Raw genomic sequence first — 19,449 nt, forward strand, 5'->3', positions numbered from 1 at the left:
TACTTCATAATTAGTGAAATATTTCTCTTTCCAGTTGCTGAATTTTTAGTTTGCATTCAACAGAGGCTAAAAAGCACATTAGTATTAGAAAAGAAAAATGCACACATATATATATGTGTGTGTGTGTGTATATATATATATATATATATAATAGAGAGAAAGAGAAACTATCAGAAATCACACAATTTCACAGCATTTTTAATAATGCACTCTTAGTTATTTTTGTTATAATGATGACAAAGTGTTTTGGAGAGGTCACCTCTGTCAGCCTTCAAACATTGTTAGGGTCAGAAAAGAGATGAAAGTGGGACTGGTGGCTTCTCTATTTTGGGAGCTTTAGGAGAAAGAGAATTTTGTCTGTTTTATCCATTAACAGGACCACGAATAGTGCCTGGCACAGAACAGACCCTCAAAAAATAACTAAGAATTTATTATTAGCAATTTTATCTAAAAAGCTATCGCCATTGTGCCCCCTATCTACCTTCCACAGAAAAATAAACCGACAGGAATGTCCATCATTAACTGCTAATTTTATGTATTTATTAATTGTTATTTATTAATTGCTAATTATGTAAAATAAACTTTAACATAAATCATAAAGTATAAATTGGGTAGAAATATTAAATATAAATTAAAATTTGGAAATGTTACCTGTAAAATAAATGCTGGTAAGAATACTTAAGGCATTGATGATTAATTATGGGCTTACTGAATTAATGAGACAAGAAGGCTAAATGCTAAAAGACTATGATTTTTATAAAAATGATTCTAAATCCAAGCACAATTACCAGGCTCTGGGAATTAAAATACAAGATCATGGAAAAAATAACACAGAACCTCTTGTTTACTATAGTTTGTAATTAAACCCAGGAGCCAAACGGAGCATAGTTCAGTTGTCTGACAGCAGTAATCACAACAGTTAACTTGGTGGAAGCATCAGCTATATTATTTCAAGAATTCAAGCTGACTCTATAAGACTCAACTTCTTCAGCAAGCAAACTACTATTTTATGAGATCCTCTCCTTTGTCTTTCCCACCTCAGTCTTAAGCACTGTAACTGGCTCAACCATACCACACTTGTCTGATAATGGTAGAGTCCAACAATTGTGTAGATGCAAAGTCATGATTGCTGATCCTCTGCAACTGACACATCATTAGAAATTCTAGATTTGATACAGCTGGATGTACTGTAAAAACTCAATATAAATTCTTGGGAAATGGACTCCTCCCAACTCAAGTTGACTCAACCAGCAGTAACTCAAAAGCATACCTTCAGGTGGGCTTGTCAGCTATTCAACAGAAAATGTCAACATAACAAAGACAGACATGCCTTTGAGGGTGGTGACCTGTGACTTTGGTACACTATAGAAAGTTTCTTCTATGTGGAAACTCAAGCAAAAAATGGACACTAACATCCATAATTATATAAATTGAAATTTAGGGGGCAGAGGGACAGGGATTAAGGTGTTTGCCTTGCATACAGGCAATCTGGCACCCCATTAGGCAAACTAAGCCCTGCCAGGAGGGATCTCTGAGCACAAAAGTAAGCCCTGACTATAGTTAAATGTAGCCCAAAGATACTTCCCACCTCAAATTAAAGTTTATCCTAGAAAAATTGAATCTGAGTACCAGAGAAATTCTCCAACAGACAATATAAACAATAAAATGGTACCAATATGACAATTGCATGAACCTGTAAGACTAACTCTGGCTAAATAATCTAGGATAATTTGTATTGATGTCAAAATCAGGCACCTAATCTAGAGCAACAATATTAGAAACAATCAGGGGACAAATTTATTATCGGACATAGACTCAATGAGAGCACTGGGAAACAGCCAACTTTAAAAGTCCTTAAACATGTTACTGTGAAAGTTCTACATTTTGCAACTTACTATGATGCTGATAAAATGATCTAAACTACACAAAAGTTGGGGCCAGAGAGGCCAGAGTGATATTCTGAAAGGTAAGGCACTTGTCTTTCATCCCACTGACCTGGGTTAGATCCCCAGCACCCCATATGGTCCCCTGAGCACTGCCAGGAATGATCCCTGAGTGCAGAGACAGGAATAAGCCTTGATTATTGCCAAGTATGGCCCAACCCTACCCCTTCACACACACACACACACACACACACACACACATACACACACACATACACATACACACACTCTCTCTCTCTCTCACACACACACACACACACACGGGGCGAAAGAGGTAATACAATTAGTAGGGAGGTCGTACAAGGCCGACCAGGGTTTGATTCCCCAAGCCCTACCAGGAGTAATCCCAGAGTGCAGAGATAAGAGTAAGCCCTGAGCACCAGAGTATGATTCAAAAACCAAAACAAAACAACTTATGCAAAGGTACTGGTAGTATGATTACTCTTAGGTCACAAAAGTGGTTTGTGACTAGTGTTTGAGTTCTCAAACCCATATATTTGGAGACATCACTGAAGTATTAGAAAGGTTATTCCTACCACCTACTGGACCATTTGAACACTAACAAATGAATTTCAAACAGTTGCCTCCCACAGTGGGTCATGAATATGTTTTTATTTGTTTGTATGTTTTCAGGATGGGTTGAAGCCTTCCCAGAGGGAAAGCCTGATGCCAAAACCATGTTTCAAAACTTTGATTAAAACACATTTTAGGCAGTTGAGCCAAACCCAGCTGTGCTCAGGGCTTATTTATGGCTCTGTGTTCAGGGAGCACTTCTGGCAGTGCTTGGGAAATCATGTGCAATGCAAGGGAAAGAACTTAGGTTGGCACATATAAAGTAGGTTCTCTTTTACACTCTCTCCAGCTCCTAAAAACCTATTCTCTTAAAAGGGTATCCCCAGAGAAAACTCCAGTGACAGGGAAATATATCACCAGGGAAACATACCACCCAATAAGGTTGGAAAAAAATATCATCCGATGACAATGCCAACACAATAGCTTTGCCATTGTCCTTACAGGTTACAGTCACCTGACAAAAGTCAGATGGGCAAATAGTAATAGAAAATTAAAAATACATTAACAGTCAACTGGATTGTCCTGGTCCAAAGTCCTACTATTGATTTTGTTCAACGTGTACATGAAAGTATAATTTAATGCCTTAGAAATAATACCAGAAGTCCAGTGCCTTTATGACAGAACCAGCTGTGCCTCCTGTATTCTTAAGTTCTGATAAGATTTACATGGTAAAATTTTAATGCATTATTATAAAACATAGCTCCACCAAGTAAAGGAAGATTTCTTTGTTTTGTTCTGGTTTCTGGATCACACCTAGCAGTGCTCAGGACTTACTCCCGACCCTGAGGGATCACGCCTAGCTGGGAATTGAACCCGGGCTGGCTGCAAGGCAAGCACCCTACCCACTATCTTTCCAGCCCCAGAATAAAGGAAGATTACTGTGACCCTCCTATGTTATGTTCTTTCATAACATAGGACCAGAGACTGGTTCTTTTGCAAATGACTCTGGGAAAGACTGCTGTGAACTTCATTCGAAAGAATAAAACCAACTCTTCACATTACAACCCAGAGGGCAGTCAAACATCATGGCTTTGAACCTAGGTTCTACATCTCCCAGTTGTAATGTATTCCTCTAGTCTCTTGAAACTCCTACTAGCAGGAAACCTAAAGTCAAATTTGATCAAAGATATACTTTCGAAAACCAGAAGCCCACTTGAGGTGGACAGCTCTCCTAGAACCTTAGATCTTTAGATTCAATGTAAAATTCTTATCCTATTTGCCTACTTTGTATGTCTCTCTCTCCTTTTTTATTCCATGAATGCATGTGAGTTATTACTTTAATTAAGATTCACAAACCATGGTTACCACAGGAAACTAAACTGCTAAATTTGTCATCTGAAACCAAAATCAGCACATGGTGAGATTATTTTTTTAATTAAATTTTTTATTTTTAAGATTTTGTAATCTTAAAATACACTGTGATACAGACCCTTACAAAGCTATTCATGATTAAGTTTTAGTCATAGTGTTCCAACACTCATCCCTCCAACATGGTGAGATTTTTTATTTTTTTATTTTTATTTTTTTTTGCTTTTTGGGTCACACCTGGCAAATGCACAGGGTTACTCCTGCTCTGCACTCAGGAATCACCCCTGGCAGTGCTCCGAGGACCATATGGGATGCTGGGAATCGAACCCGGGTCGGCTGCGTGCGAGGCAAACACCCTACCCACTGTACTATTGCTTCAGCCCCGAGATTCTTGATTTAACTCTACAAATAGCTTTACTAGAACCCACAACACCACTTACTGCCTAAATTGTTCCATAGATCACCTTTATAAAATTAAAATACTAAATCTGCATATCCTGTCCCTTACTTTGGTTTAACTTTAACTAGAGAAAGGAAAAAGGAAGTTCACTGAGTAAAATCTAAAAGACACTGCCCAGCAATCAGTATAAACCTTGCTATCAAGCACATATATTTAGTAGCCTCTCATGAGGTGGTAATAGAGATTAGGGTCTTGATTTAATGATATAAATGTCAAATGGGTCCATAAATGTTCATACTTAAAAGGGAGCCCTATGTGCACCTCTTTGCCACACCTTTTTATGGTCCCTAGACTTGCATAACGTTTGACAGCTGGAGGATTAAAGGACAATATGCACTTATTGTATTACTATTCCATTGTCACTTCAGAATACCTCAAATTTCGTATATGCAGGATAACATGGGGTTTGTCCCTTAAGCCTTGCTGCAGGGAACTTAGTTTACCTTAAAACAATGTCCTTCCTATATGGACACAGGAAGACAGTTAATGTTATGCTTCGTAACTTGGGAGCCGATTGACTCCAATAATATTTACTCCTGGGCATCTGCTTTCTCAACTCAGTTGCCTGTAGTTCCTAGTACCCCAAAAGCAGGATCCCGAAGAGGGACAGAATGGACCCAGGGCAAGCTGTGAGATACCCTGGCATCAAAATAGGCCAGGTCAAAGCGCCACAATACTCAACTATAAGTTGAGAGCATGGTCATTGGCAAATGCTGTCATAATCCAAAAGTAACGACAGGACTAGAACTCTAGCTGGGGTTAGGAAGACTAGCCTGGCCTGAGGACTGTGGTCTGGAAAATATAGAGAATGTCTTCAGGAAGAACCAAACTTTAAGTCTGATATATCTCTTACTGTGCTCATATAGAATGACATTGCTAGAAATATTAGAAGTAAATTTACTATAACTACTTAAGCGGATTACTAGTTGAGGAAGGAAGGAAAAGAAAGGGACACACCCTGACACACCCTTGTTTGGATCCCACCTTTGATCAGATCTCCTAGTAATCTGGAGTAACCTCCTTAGATGAGATTTTGTTAGTCTCCTCGAGAAATGGTTTTACCCTTCTTTGTTGACTTGTTAATGTTCAACCCACCTTTGTGTTATAGCCCTGTGTAATTTGCTATATAAACTAAGACTATGGGGGAAGAAGAGGGGTGGGGGGGGAGACAGAAGAAGAAGACAGAAGAGACAGAGGGGAGACACATGAGAAGACATGGGAGAAGAACAGAGAAGACACAAGCAGGGCAGAAGACACAGGGACACGACACAAGAGAAGACAGAGGACACATGGGAAGACAGAGAAATGAAGGAGACAACACAGACAGAAGAAGACACAGAAGCAGAGACAGACAGAGGTTGGAAGAGACCATAAAAGAGACTACAGAGACAGAGAAAGACAGACAGAAGAGAGCACAGCGGCACACATAGAAGCAGAGCACAAGGAGGAGCTGTCCCTATCCGGTCCATACACAGCGGCTTGAGAACACCGAACGGGAGCGGCGTGTGCGAGAGAGAGCTGCCCGAGTTCCCGAGGACAACAGAACAACACGACACACATCGCATCTCCCCCTCCTGCGCGTGCTGCCGTTGTAATTTTTTAAAAGTATGGGCCTACCATTGACAAAATTTTGAACATCTACCAATGATGAAAAGAAAGTTTATCCAAAAAATATTACTTCTTCTGAAAGGGCATCACATGTAAGATTTTTTTCTTCCTTGAAGTGGAGTTAGTACAGACAAATATACAATGGAACTCTGTGGCAACCACGCTGAGTCTCCTGTAATGCCTTGTCTACACAACAGGAAGGAAGGCTACAGGCTCTTTTCTTTGGGTGGTTACAGATCATAAAATTGTTTTACAATAGTTGTTAGCTGAGTAGGGAATCTGTACCAAAGCAAATACCTTCTTCTATATCTGGATCAATACCTCCTGCAGGTAGAAACTTAAATGTAAGGAATCAGCAAATATCTACTTGGCATAAAGACCAGGTTGATATGGTACATTCTTGCACATTTCTTAATTTGATACCAATGGGCTTGATTGCTGGGATCCTGACTAAGAACTATATTGCAGTCTCTCATCTTGTCTTTCTAACTGTCATCATTTGACTCTCTCGAGTAAACTATGCTCTCTCAAAGAACTTAAATGGATGCATGTAGCCACCAGCAATACATCAGATGGTCTCACTTGGAAAAGCAGAAACAAGATGAGCAACAAAACAACAAAAACAAATTTCTTACAAATCTGTCATCTTAGGAATTTCATGGTGAGACAAGGGCAAGTTTAATTCTGATTAAAACTGAGAATAGTTTTGGCACCAAATTCTTAGGCAAATTCTCACCTACAAAAAGCTTATAAGTGGAGATTATGGAGAGTATCATGCTAAATGAAATGAGTCAGAAAGAGAGGAACAGTCATAGAATGACTGCATTCATTTATGGAACATAAAATATCATAATATGAGACTAACACCCAAGGACAGTAGAGACATGGGCCAGGAAGATTGCTCCACTGTTGGAAGCCTGTCTCATGAGCTGGGGGAGAAGGTAGCTGGGATAGAGAGGGGATCCCTAAGTCAATGATGGCTGGAGAAATAGTTTGGGATGGGAGATGTGTGCTGATAGTAGATAAAGGACCAAACATGATGGTCTCTCATTATCTGTATTGCACACCATAATGCCCATAAGTAGAGAAAAAAGTAAGAGGAATATTTTCTGCCATAGAGGGAGGGGAGGAGTGGGATGGGGGTAGGGAGGGATACTAGGGACATTGGTGGTAGAAAATGTACACTGGTGGGGGGATGGGTGTTCAACCGTTGTATGACTGAAACTCAAACATGAAAATTTTATAACTGTAGCTCACAGTGATTGAATAATTTTATTATTATAAAAAGATAATCCAAAAGGTGGGCATGTTAAATTAATTAAACAAGGAGATCTTGAGGCTATGGTGGTTCTAATATCACAGTGTTTGTGGAAGCAAACCAAAGACTAAGCCTATAAATATCTGAGGTTATAAAAACAAAACCCAAGAACAACAAATCATGGTCAACCAGATTTTAAACTATAGCCAATCGTGTGTGACACTATATCTACCTATTGTTTATAAAAGCTTTTCCCCAGCTCTTGTAGATGGAACATTTCTAACTACTTAGTGGTTTGGCTCTGCCTAATTTTAACCAACTTTTACTCAAATTAATTCTCCTTCCTGCTTTCCTGCCCTATGTTACTGCTATTGCAAACAACTATTACAAGCACTTGGTCGTGGTGCTCATACATTTGATTGTGACACTCACTGGTGATCTCAAGGTTTAACAGTGATAATTGTGACAGTTCCCACACTTTTAGTTGCGGTTCTTACTTACATGCTCACCAGAAGTCACACCTCTGGCCTTGGTGCTCATATCTCCAATTACAGTGCTCACCAAGGGTTGCATACTTAATTTGCAGTACTTTCACACACCTTACTGAGCCAAAGAAAGGGTGGATTGCAACAGAGCTGACTGGAACCACATAAGGTACATGTGAGTGACACTAGGGCTTAAATTCATGTCCTCTCATTTGCAAGGCAGGTTGCTACTTGCCACTGAGTCATCCCCATGGTATCCAGCTCCTTCCTATCACTTAAATTCTTGATATTTTAATAAGATTCCAATTATTTTCATCAACTACTTTTAAAAATGTGCATAACAAAGTTTTTCTAAAGAGATATTAAGAAGATATGAGTAAAAGGCATAAACAAAAACAAAAGTCAAGTTGTGTGAGACAGATAACATTACACCCAAAGGTAATAAGAGAGAAATGAAAGAAAGAAAGTGGGCCAGGGAAGGGAGAAAGAGAGGGAGAGAAGGAGGGGAGGAAAGGGAGAAAGGGAGAGAGAGAGGGAGGGAGGTGGAAGGAGGGAGAGAAAAAGAGAGTGAGAAAGAGAAGGGGAGGGAAGAAAAAGAGAAGAGAGAGAAAAAGGAAGGAAGTGGGCTGGAGCAATAGTATAGTGTGTAGGACGCTTGCCTTGAATGTGGCTGACCCAAGTTTGATTCCCAGCATCCCATATGGTTCCTGAGCACAGTCAGGTATGATCCCTGAATGCACAACCAGAGTGCAAAGTATTTCTTACAGATTATGGGAAAACATAAGAGCTATTCTGCAGGCTTCAAGCTGAAAGTGTTGATTTGGATTATTCAGTTTTAATGTATATTCATGGACTGGAGCGATAGCACAGCGGGTAGGGTGTTTGCCTTGCATGAGACTGACCTGGGTTCAATTCCTCCGATCTTCTCGGAGAGCCTGGCAAGCTACTGAGAGTATCCTGCCTGCACAGCAGAGCCTGGCAAGCTACCCGTGGCGTATTCGATATGCCAAAAACAGTAACAACAATTTTCACAATGGAGACATTACTGGTGCCCGGTCAAGCAAATCGATGAACAACGGCTCAACAGCGCAGTGCAGTAAATATATATTCATAAGCATTCTGTGCATACTAATCTTAAACCAAAGACAAACGTTTTTTATTTTATTTAGTAATAAATAATTTTAAATAATACCGACAATAAACAAGTTTCACCTAATGGTCACATAACATATTTTGAAAAAAAAATTTATATAACTCTTTTTGATGGCCAAAATATGGAAACTATCCAAGAACAGATGACTGCATAAAGAAATTATGGCATATTACAAAAATGGAACATTATTCAACTCCAAGAAAATATGAAACTATGCAATCTTCCACTTAGATAGAATTGGAGGATATCATGCTAAGTGAAGTCACCCAGAAGGAGAGAGATAGATGCAGAATGACCTCTCTCATATGCGGGATATAAAGAAGCATAGAAAGGAATAAGGAAAGGCCAAAAGCAACAGAACCTGAGAACTAGTCTACTGGGCTGAGCTTACCCTGACAGTGAGATGTGGGGTACTGGGGGGCAAGAGGTGGAGTGATGACAATAAGCCCTGAGACAAAGATGTGGAAGAAAAAGGACATTTATGTGGGGTTTGGGGATGGGGGGGGGGGTTCACTGTGTTGTAATGTTATATTCACAAAATCTATCACTGACTGTATTGTAAAATTGTAAATCTTGGTGACTGAAATATTTTTTAATTTGACATGAAATCTGATTTATTAGGCAATAGAGTATAAACATTTTAAAATTCCTTAAATGTTAAAAACTTGATTACTTATATACACATATATGTGTATATATGTATATATATACATATATATATATTTTTTTACCACTCAGGTATTGAATGAAGTCTATAATCTTCTAAATTCTAAACTTAGTCCTCAGTTTTTTAATTTTGTTAAATATTTATGTATGCAGGTTAAATATTAGTCTTGACATGTTTTTCTTTTTTTGGTTTTTTGGGTCACATCTGGCGATGCATAGAGGTTACTCCTGGTTTATGCACTCAGGAATTACTCTTGGCAGTGCTCAGGGGACATGCGGGATGCTGGGAATCAAACTCAGGCTGGCCACGTGCAAGGCAAACGCCCTACCCGCTGTGCTATCACTCTAGCCCCTAGAGTCTTAACATGTTAACACTTGAGCTTACAAAATATTAAATTGTTTTGTTTACACTGCTTTTATGCAAGTCTGTTTTCATTTCTAAAAGCCACTAATAATTCTGTAAGCCTTAACATAAGTTCTTAAGAGATGAGAGACATTAAAAACAGTAAATAGTTTTTAACTGGTAATCAAATAAATATAATAGTCAAAACAACAAAGCACTAAATTCATTTTTCAACTTAATACTATACTCAAAGATAACTTTCACATGGTGTGTTTACGTCAGTGTATGGTTTAAAATGCAACACAGAGTTTAAGTGAAGTGAATTAGTGAAAAATGTCATATGGTCTCATAACATAAATCAGCATTTCCCAAACTGGTTTTCCTCAGAACCAGTTCCAAAAGCTGAGTGAAAGAGTATTATAGTTAAATAAATGGTGGGAAACTCTAGAGTGAGGTCAATGGCCTTCTTTACAAAGTTTGGCTGAAGGTCTGCTCAGGATCTTTAACATGTTAAAAAAACTGTAAATTTCCAAAGAGAAATATATTGAGATGTTAGCTTTAGTGAATTGTCCATAAACTTGCCAAGAAATTGCTGATATCATTCAATACATAAATCTGACATTTTAGGTAATCTTTCAAAATAAAGGTGAACGCAAATGAGAAGTAAAAGCTAAAAAACCTGTAAGTCCAACAGTTATTAAGAAAGAATGTATACACTTACTTGGTCTCTAATTTGGGAAGTTAGCTTTTCCATGTTCTTGGTAAAATATTCCAGCCTCTGTTTATAAGCTTTAGACGCCTTTTTTAGTGCTATAGTTTTTTTTTTACTAGATTCTTTCATTGTTATAGTCTCATGCTTGTTCCTTTTCAGCTGCAACTTCCATTCAGATATCTTAGTTTGTAGACTCTAAAAATAAAATAAAATAAAATAAAAATCAGAATTCACTCAAAAATTTTAATGTTTCTGTAAACATTGTAAAATGTGTAAATTATCTTTCCATATATTTTATCAGAGAGTAATCATGATTAAAGCAAAACTTTTAAAGATAATTATGAAGATAATTTTACCAATGTTTGTAACAGCTATAAAATGCATATTTAAAATAAACCTACATAAAACACAGAATTTTATTAAGATATAGGTGATGAGGATACAAACACTAATTTCCCTAAAACTTTTATAATTAGCTAAAACTTAAAGAAAATCCACATTAGACTATTACACACAGTACTATTTAGTGTATTTTAAAAAATAAACATGGGCTTAAGACATTGTATAGCAAGTTAGGCGCTTGCCTTGCACACGGCCCACTTGGGGTCCTCAGCACATCATATGGTCTCCTGACCCCCACCAGGAGTTATCCTTGAGTGCAGAGCCTAGAGTAATCCCTGAGCACTGCTGGGTGTGACTTCAAAGCAAGAAAAAAGTAAATTTAAAGAAATATCATACTTGTGTTGAAGACAATTGAAATAATATGTACAAAAAATTCAAAGGAATCAGTCACTCCCCTGGTATATTAGGACTCATTAGTATAAAAGGCATAAACTTAAAGGATCTAAATCTACTATAGAAAAGAATATAGATAAGATATTATGAACTGATTTGTGAGATCATAATTTACTAAAATTAAGGGCATACTTTAATACTTGAGTTACATCAATACTGTTTAACCCAATAAGTTTGTGGAAGTTATTATGTCAAACTAAACAGATTTGGATGAACAAATGACTACCAGATCCTTAAGAGAGGTTAGGAAAAAAAAGTTTGAAGGCAAAGTACTAAACTGATGTAAGCATACTTAGTAAGTACTTAGTAAGCATACATAATACATAGTCATAACACACAGTCTAATGATCTTAGTAAGCATGATTGTTTCCTCGACATACTGTGACATAACTAGAGATAGAATATTAGGCTGGGAGGATAGAAATTATTGGGTTTGATAGTTCTCATATTTATTTCAAATAATTTTAAAATTTTTTATTTAAAGCACTTGAATATACAGAATTTTAAGACTTAACAATTTAATCTTTAATGGTAACAATTATGCTCCCCAACTTCAAGCTATAATGTAAAGCTACAGAAATCAATACAGGTAAGCAATGAACTGAAAAACAGATAGAAATGAAAAGAATAAAACTGATAGCCCAGAATTAAGCCCACATGTACACAAACAGATAATTCATGAAAAAGGAACTAAGCATAAGATGGAGAAAACAAATCCTCCACAAATAGCAGTAAGAAAATTCGATAGTCACATGCAAAAGAATTAAACTGGATTATTATGTCACACCCTGCACAAAAATTAACTAAAAGATAGACTTAGCAGATCTATAACTAAAACTACAAAACAAAAACATAGGCAATACGTGCTACTGGCTTTCATAATGTCTTTGAGAATTTGATTCCAATGACAAGGGAACAAAAGTAAAAATAGGCAAATGGGACGATGTCAACAGCCAAAAAGCTACTAAAGTGAAAGAATCTATCATGAAAATGGAAAGCCATCCGACCGAATGGGAGACGATATTTGCCTATCACAAATCTGGGTAAGAATTAATATCAAAGATATTTAAACTATTAAGACTTAATACTCAGTAATAAAAAACAACCCGAGCAAATAATAAGCAGAAGAGCTGAAATAGACACCTTTCTAAAGAAAAAATACATATAGCCAATAGGCACATGAAAAAAATCCATTATTGTTACTATCAGAGAAATATAAATCAAAACTACAATGAACCAGCACTTGACACCTGTGATGATGGTCTATATTAAAAAGATCAGAAACAATAAGTGCTGATAAAAGTGTGTGGAAAAGGAGCCCACACATGTTATTGGTGGGGATGTGAACTGGTCCAGAGGCTGTGAAAAACAGTATGGTAATAATACAGTATGGTACTTAAACAATAAAAAGAAGGTCTACTATGTAATTCAGTAATTTTAGATCTCGGACCAGGAGTGGGGATCTAATTAGTAAAAGCTAATTTTAAAAAATTTAAAAAGCTAAAGTTAAAAAATTAACTTTTTTTGAAAGAGCCACAATTCTGGAAATAAAAAGTAAATTATTACCGAAATTAGGTTTTAAGACTCCCATTTAAACAATTATTTTAATTTTTTAATCAAATAAATCACAGTAAAAAATGAGATTTTTCTAACTGACTCAGTAATCAAGAAAACTTACATCAGCACCAAGAGTAAGTCAATCTTAAAAAAGATTCAAAAACTTGATCGCTTTGAAAGTGAACAAGCAGAATGAAAGAAGTGAGACCTGTTTCTAAGGAAAAATCTATCTTACTGAGTCTCTCTAAACCAAGAACTGTGTATTTCTTTCCATGAGACTTACCTTATTTGAGATCTTATGGTAGTACTAATTTATTAGTATTTTCAGTATTTTTTCTTAATGTCAGAGGAGATTTCATACCCTTGACCATATTATGTAAAATAAATAAATAAAATTTTAAAAATCTATCTTATATTAAAATAAATCCCATGAAGTGTTTAAATAAATAGCTGGGGTAAAGCAACTAAAGACAGGATAGTAAGCCTACTTGGGAGAGAGGAAGCCGCCACAAGGAACGTGCTGTCATTCCTCTAAGGGACCACAGGGTGTCAGGACCGCATCATAAATAATTGTACTTAAAGCAACAAAACCAAACTTGAAACACAAAAGGTGAAGTAAATTCTTGGGCAACGCTTCAGTCAAGCCTTTCTCATATTTAAAAAGAAAATATTTTCAAAAACTTCTATAACAGCTATTTAGGTCATGATTAAAATGTATGAAGATAAGATCAATTAATTGTGTGGGGTGCTTGTGTGAGTTGTTGAAGCACACATATTCCCTTGTTTTTAATCAGAGTAGATAAAATACCAGAGCAAAGCAGCACAAATAGGAACTGAAGTTCATTTAAAGTGCCCTTGGACACCAATGCCAAGGACGCAGAAAATCTAGATGGGGAAAGAGCTTTTCTAAAAAAAATCACAGGGAGGTGGACAGAGGACAAAATTTATGTCTTTGGGGGCATGTTTTATATCCTCAACAGCAAAAAACTTTTTTTCACTAAGAAAAATGCCACCCCAAGTACAATTTGAAGCGTGTCTAGGTTGCCACCACACATAAGCAAACAAATTAAACACAGGAACACTGAACCTTCACTTGTTGTCTTTAGAACCTTCACTAGGTGTCTTTAGATACCTCTCCTGAGGTATCTAAACTGCCTGCAAAAATGACAGTTGGGTCTAGTTAGCTTGTGTCATATCAAGCAACTCCTAAGTTCTTACTTCAAAGTGTCTGTGAGACTTCCAAATGAATAAACATGGCTTAAACAAAAAGATTCCTCTTGCTCATACTGCTAAAAAATTGCACAAGGAAAGAAAAACCCAGCGTTTTAGGATGATTTTAAACCTATTGCTATCAGTAACATATAATAAACATTTATTGACTGCTTACTTAATATCTGAGATAGTTACAAAAACAGAAAAAAATAATGGGACAATATTTAGCAAATGTTAACAATGGTTTTAGTGCTTAAAAATCATTTTAATTTAATTTTATATTTTATAAATATTCCACAGTAAATATAAATTAATTATATGATGCAAAAGATTTTTAAAGTGATGCAAGCTGTACAAACCCTTTCTTTATTGCTGTGAAAAAAAGAATTTTTATACTGAGATTTAGAGTCATACTTCAGAAGGTATAGAAGTCTTAAGTGAAGACATATTTCAAATATGTATTTCCTGTGCCAGAGCTTAAATTTTTTCAAATTAACCAAATTCTAGATTAAGAAAAGACTTTAGGGGGCTGGAGTGATAGTACAGTGGGCAGGGCGTTTGCCTTGCACTCAGGTGATCCGGGTTCGATTCCCAGCATCCCATATGGTCCCCTGAGTACCACACGGAGTGTTTCCTGAGTGCAGAGCCAGGAATAATTCCTGTGCATAGCTGAATGTGACCCAAAAAGCCAAAAAAAAAAAAAGAAAGAAAGAGAAGAGTTTAGTTGTTCATTAATTTTACCACTTAAAGTATAAAAATGGTTAGATATTTATAACCTTTATGTGCTCTTTCAATTTATCATTCTCTGCTCCTCTTTTATGAATTTGGTGCTGTAGTCGTTCATGTACTACTTTCACAGAATGTGAAAGACGGTTTGCTTTCAAAGCATTTGCCTAAAACAGAAACATTACCAAAATTAATGTTATTTAATGTATCTCTCTATAGCCTTTAAATTTACCCCTATTTACACACGGCCTAAAGAGTGGTGAAAAGCTGAGTCCCACTTTACATTAAACTGCGATCCCTCTCAATACAAATGTATTTTATGTACAACTATGGGAAGGTTTCCACCTCCCCACCTCCATTTATTTAATGGCTCCTGATACATTTTTTCCTTTGTTCAATTTCTATTTACCCACATAAGTTAAATTATGGACTTACCTATAGTGCTCCTACAAACACCTAAATTCCTTAATTTATACTAAAATTTATACTAAAATTGGCTGGAGCGATAGCACAGTGAGTAGGACGTTTGCCCTGCATGCGGTTGACCCGGGTTCGATTCCTCCGTCTTTCTTAGAGAGCCTGGCAAGCTATCAGGAGTATCCCATCTGCGCGGCAGAGTCTGACAAGCTACTGTGGCATATTTGATATGCCAAAAACAGTAACAAGTCTCACAATGGAGACATTACTGGTGCCCAGTCAAACAAATCAATGAACAACAGGACCACAGTGCTACAGTGCAAATACTAAAATTGAAATATAATTAAAATTTTTAACTAATTCTCAATAATGACATATGCCAAACACCCGGAGTGAGTGAAACAGCACTTAAAAACTAAAAAATAAAATGCTTTTAAGAGTCATATTTGATACATAAAACTTGAAAAATACCTAAATAATTAGAAGACTTTGGAACAAAATTCTTTTTGGGGGAACACAGAGGTAAGCATGCAAAGGACAGGAAAGGGAGGAGTCAATATTAAGATAACAGGATTAATTTAAACTCAAAATTTGCTTGCCTTTTCATCCTGACACAAAGAATAAAGTTCTTGGATATAGGTCTCCTTTTCAAGGATCTTCTTCTGAAGGTTCTTCAACAAATATAAAGTAAAAGTTAGAAATATCACATCTTTTTAGTAAAACCAAACAACAAAAAAATAATTTATGAAAGTTTAATATGACTTACTGTATTCTCATTTTCATTATCAGTTAGCTCCTCTAACATGATAGAAAAGCCATTCCCAGTCTGTGAAGAAAGATATTACAAATCAGGGCTTACATACGTATATTTATTTGCATAAAAATGTAGAAAGCAGGGGCTGGAGAGATAGCACAGCGGGTAGGGCGTTTGCCTTGCACTCGGCCAACCCGGGTTCAAATCCCAGCATCCCATATGGTCCCCTGAGAACGGCCAGGGGTAATTCCTGAGTGCAGAGCCAGGAGTAACCCCTGTGCATCGCCAGGTGTGACCCAAAAAGCAAAAAAAAAAAAAATGTAGAAAGCATTGAATAAGCATCACTTAAAAATTAATATCAAAAACTACTATACAAAATTCAGAGTACACCCTCTCCCTACCCCCTTACCCCACCCCCACCACACACACACACAACCTCTGGTAACATAACGTTTATTTTAGTTGAGTTTACTGTCACATTCATTGTTCACCTTTTTAAACAATTTTTAATAGCAGTTATTTCTGGAGGTGTTGCAAATGGGTCCAAGCTGTGCTCAGAGGTCAATAAAGCAGGTGGTCAGAGAGGACTCAAACTCAAGTTTCTCATATGTTCATGGGAGATATTCTACTTGAGTTCTCTCTCCAGCTTCCATTTGATATTTTAAACATGTTTGTAAAGGACATTTATAAATTCTACTTTGCAAAAGAGGAAAGTAAGTCTTGGACCGACAAGGCATCCTGATTCACTGTATGAATTTAAGTAGGAAGTAATATTGGCTTAAACATCAGAGAAAAGTCAGGATGGCAGTGAATTTACTTTCTAGAAATCATTTTTAAGAGAATACTTTGCTACCTGTTAAACTTATGTATCTGCAGGCACAGTTTCAGTTTTTATAAAAAGTCAACCATCAGAAAAATGTTTAACTCATCATCCCAAACAATTGCCACATCTTTATAAAATGAGTTGATTTAATAAATTAATCTCTAATGCTTCAGATTATACAATCCAGTGTCATAGAAATCAGCAAAATGGGAAGTTCATAGTGATGTCCTTAAATAGGTAAAAGTTATAAACAACCTAAATTATAGCACTAAGTTAATTTTGTAAAGAATAATAGTAATTCTGAACCAGGGATGTGGCTAGAAGATTTATGACTTATCTTGAAAATGAGAGGCCCCAAATAATGTTTTTGAGATTAAAAATTAAAAACATTTTTCTCTCTATCTAAAAATATGCCATTTGGGTGCCAGTGAGACAGTACAGGTATTTAAGGTTCTTGCCTTGCACATGGCCAACCTGGTTTGATCCTTGGTACCATGTATGGTCTCCCAAACATTGTCAGGAGTGATTCCTAAGAACAGAGCTAGGTGTAATCCATGACCGCAGTCAGTCGTGGCCCACACCTTCTCCCTCCCTCCATTCCTCCCACCAAAATGTCACTTTTATGCAGAACTATTTATAGTACATTTAATGACTGACATTTCAAACAAAACTTCAAACATTATTTCAACTGAAAATATACCAATATTTTGATATTTATAGTTTGTATATATCTAAAATGCCCTTCAAGTGAGAAAGAGTGAGAAGTATCACTATTCAATTAATGTTTAGTGTTCTTACTTTTTGGTACTCTGTCCTCCTAAGATGGTGTTCTAAAGCTTGTTTTACTCTTGTGAAAGTGTCTAATTCTTTTGTTAACATTTCCTTCTGTTTAGAAATCTTCAAATTTGATTCAGAGAGAGCAGCCTGGTGAAAACACAAGAACATATACAAATTTTAAGACAGGGCATTAAGATATAATTGCTGTTCTCAAAAAATACTTTTTTCAAATAAAAAACATTATTTTCTATATAAGTGATAAATTTTTCCAATAAACATATAATTCTTTGTTTTTGGGTTTTTTTTTTTTGCTTTTTGGGTCACACCCAGTGATGCTCAGGGGTTACTCCTGTCTTTGCACTGAGGAATTACTCCTGGCAGTACTTGGGGGACCATATGGGATGCCAGGGATCGAACCCGGGTTGGCCACGTGCAAGGCAAACGCCCTACCCGCTGTGCTATGGCTCCGGCCCAATGTTTTTGGTTTCTAATTAACACCTTAGTACATTGAAATTTTAGAAGTAGCCTATTACTCACAACACTACAGAAAATATAGTTCATGTCTCAATAATTTTTTCATTTTAAATTCAGCAAAATAAATTGTATAGTTCAATTTCAGGTGAGTTAAGTGCCAAGGTAAAGTTGTAATTTACCTTCTTACCATATAGTGGCTAACTTAACTTTCTTCTTAGATGTAAGCCTGAGACTATCTTAGGAAAAGAATTGAAACTAATGGCAAAGGCTAAAGAACATTGATAAACCCTCATTTTAAATATCAAAAGTCTGTGGCTGCGGGGGCTGGAGAGATAGCACAGCGGGTAGGGCGTTTGCCTTGCACGCGGCCGACCCGGGTTCAAATCCCAGCATCCCATATGGTCCCCTGAGCACGGCCAGGGGTAATTCCTGAGTGCAAAGCCAGGAGTAACCCCTGTGCATCGCCAGGTGTGACCCAAAAAGCAAAAAAAAAAAAAAAAAAAAAAAAAAAGTCTGTGGCTGAAGTGATAGCACAACGACTGTAGAGCGTTTGCCTTGCACATGGCTGACCCGGGTTCCATTCCAGCATCCCACATGGTCCCCCAAGCACCTCCAGGAGTAATTCCTGAGTGCATGAGCCAGGAGTAACCCCTGTCAAATACCGGGTGTGACCCAAAAAGAAAAAAATCAAAAGCCAATTTACAAATATAACTTAAAGATATGAGACATCACTTCATGCATTCTGGAGATTGTGTCAGCTTGTTATTTATTAGATGTTTACAAGATGAATATTTAGGGCTGGAGCAATAGGACAGAGGTTAGAGAGTTTACACTGCATGAGGTAGACCCAGGTTCAATCCCTAGCACCTCCAGGGTCTCCTGAGTCCTCCAGTAGTGATCCCTGAGCACAGAACCAAGAGTAAGCCCTGAGAACTGTCAGGCATAGCCCCCAAACCAAAACCAAACATACAGATGAATACTCACATCTTTAAAAGTAATTTCTTCAACAGTATCCTTAAATAATGGCAAAAGTAATTCCATAGAATAGGTCACCAACTCAGCCTCCTCAAGTATTTCTTCCAATTCAGTTTTTTCATTTAGCATGTCCTGGTGTAGGCTAATTATGCATGGATAAATAAAATTTAAGTTAAATCTGTCATAGCAAGCAGGAATACTCATGTCAAATAGTATGAACTGACTAAACATTAGTTATACACATAGCTCTCTACAATATAACAGTTGTTACTAATGACATTAATTTTCTGTAATTCCATACTTTTCTATATTTAGTATAATAAGATAAGATGTTGGCCTTTTTTATGTTTTGGGGGTCTTCAGCTGGCTGATTTAAGATCTTATTCCTAGTACTGTACTCAGGGATCACTCCTGATGGTGCTCAGGGTAC

At 36.8% G+C, this 19,449-nt stretch overlaps 1 protein-coding gene across 2 annotated transcripts in view; it reads right to left on the bottom strand.

The window, feature by feature from the left end:
* ODF2L (outer dense fiber of sperm tails 2 like) overlaps nucleotides 1-19,449 on the bottom strand; it is a 50,237-nt gene that overhangs the window by 18,862 nt on the left and 11,926 nt on the right. For both annotated transcript variants that reach the window (XM_055139552.1, XM_055139551.1), the window contains exons 2-7: nucleotides 19,029-19,161; nucleotides 17,592-17,717; nucleotides 15,983-16,042; nucleotides 15,816-15,887; nucleotides 14,850-14,966; nucleotides 10,519-10,704 (exon numbers count right to left, since the gene is read on the bottom strand). In XM_055139552.1, the coding sequence (XP_054995527.1) occupies nucleotides 10,519-10,704; nucleotides 14,850-14,966; nucleotides 15,816-15,887; nucleotides 15,983-16,042; nucleotides 17,592-17,717; nucleotides 19,029-19,148 (681 nt within the window). In that variant the 5' untranslated portion in view covers nucleotides 19,149-19,161. The remainder of the gene's footprint in view (nucleotides 1-10,518; nucleotides 10,705-14,849; nucleotides 14,967-15,815; nucleotides 15,888-15,982; nucleotides 16,043-17,591; nucleotides 17,718-19,028; nucleotides 19,162-19,449) is intronic.

This window comes from Sorex araneus, chromosome 5 (genome assembly GCF_027595985.1).
Source record: "Sorex araneus isolate mSorAra2 chromosome 5, mSorAra2.pri, whole genome shotgun sequence".
Lineage (NCBI taxonomy): Eukaryota > Metazoa > Chordata > Mammalia > Eulipotyphla > Soricidae > Sorex > Sorex araneus.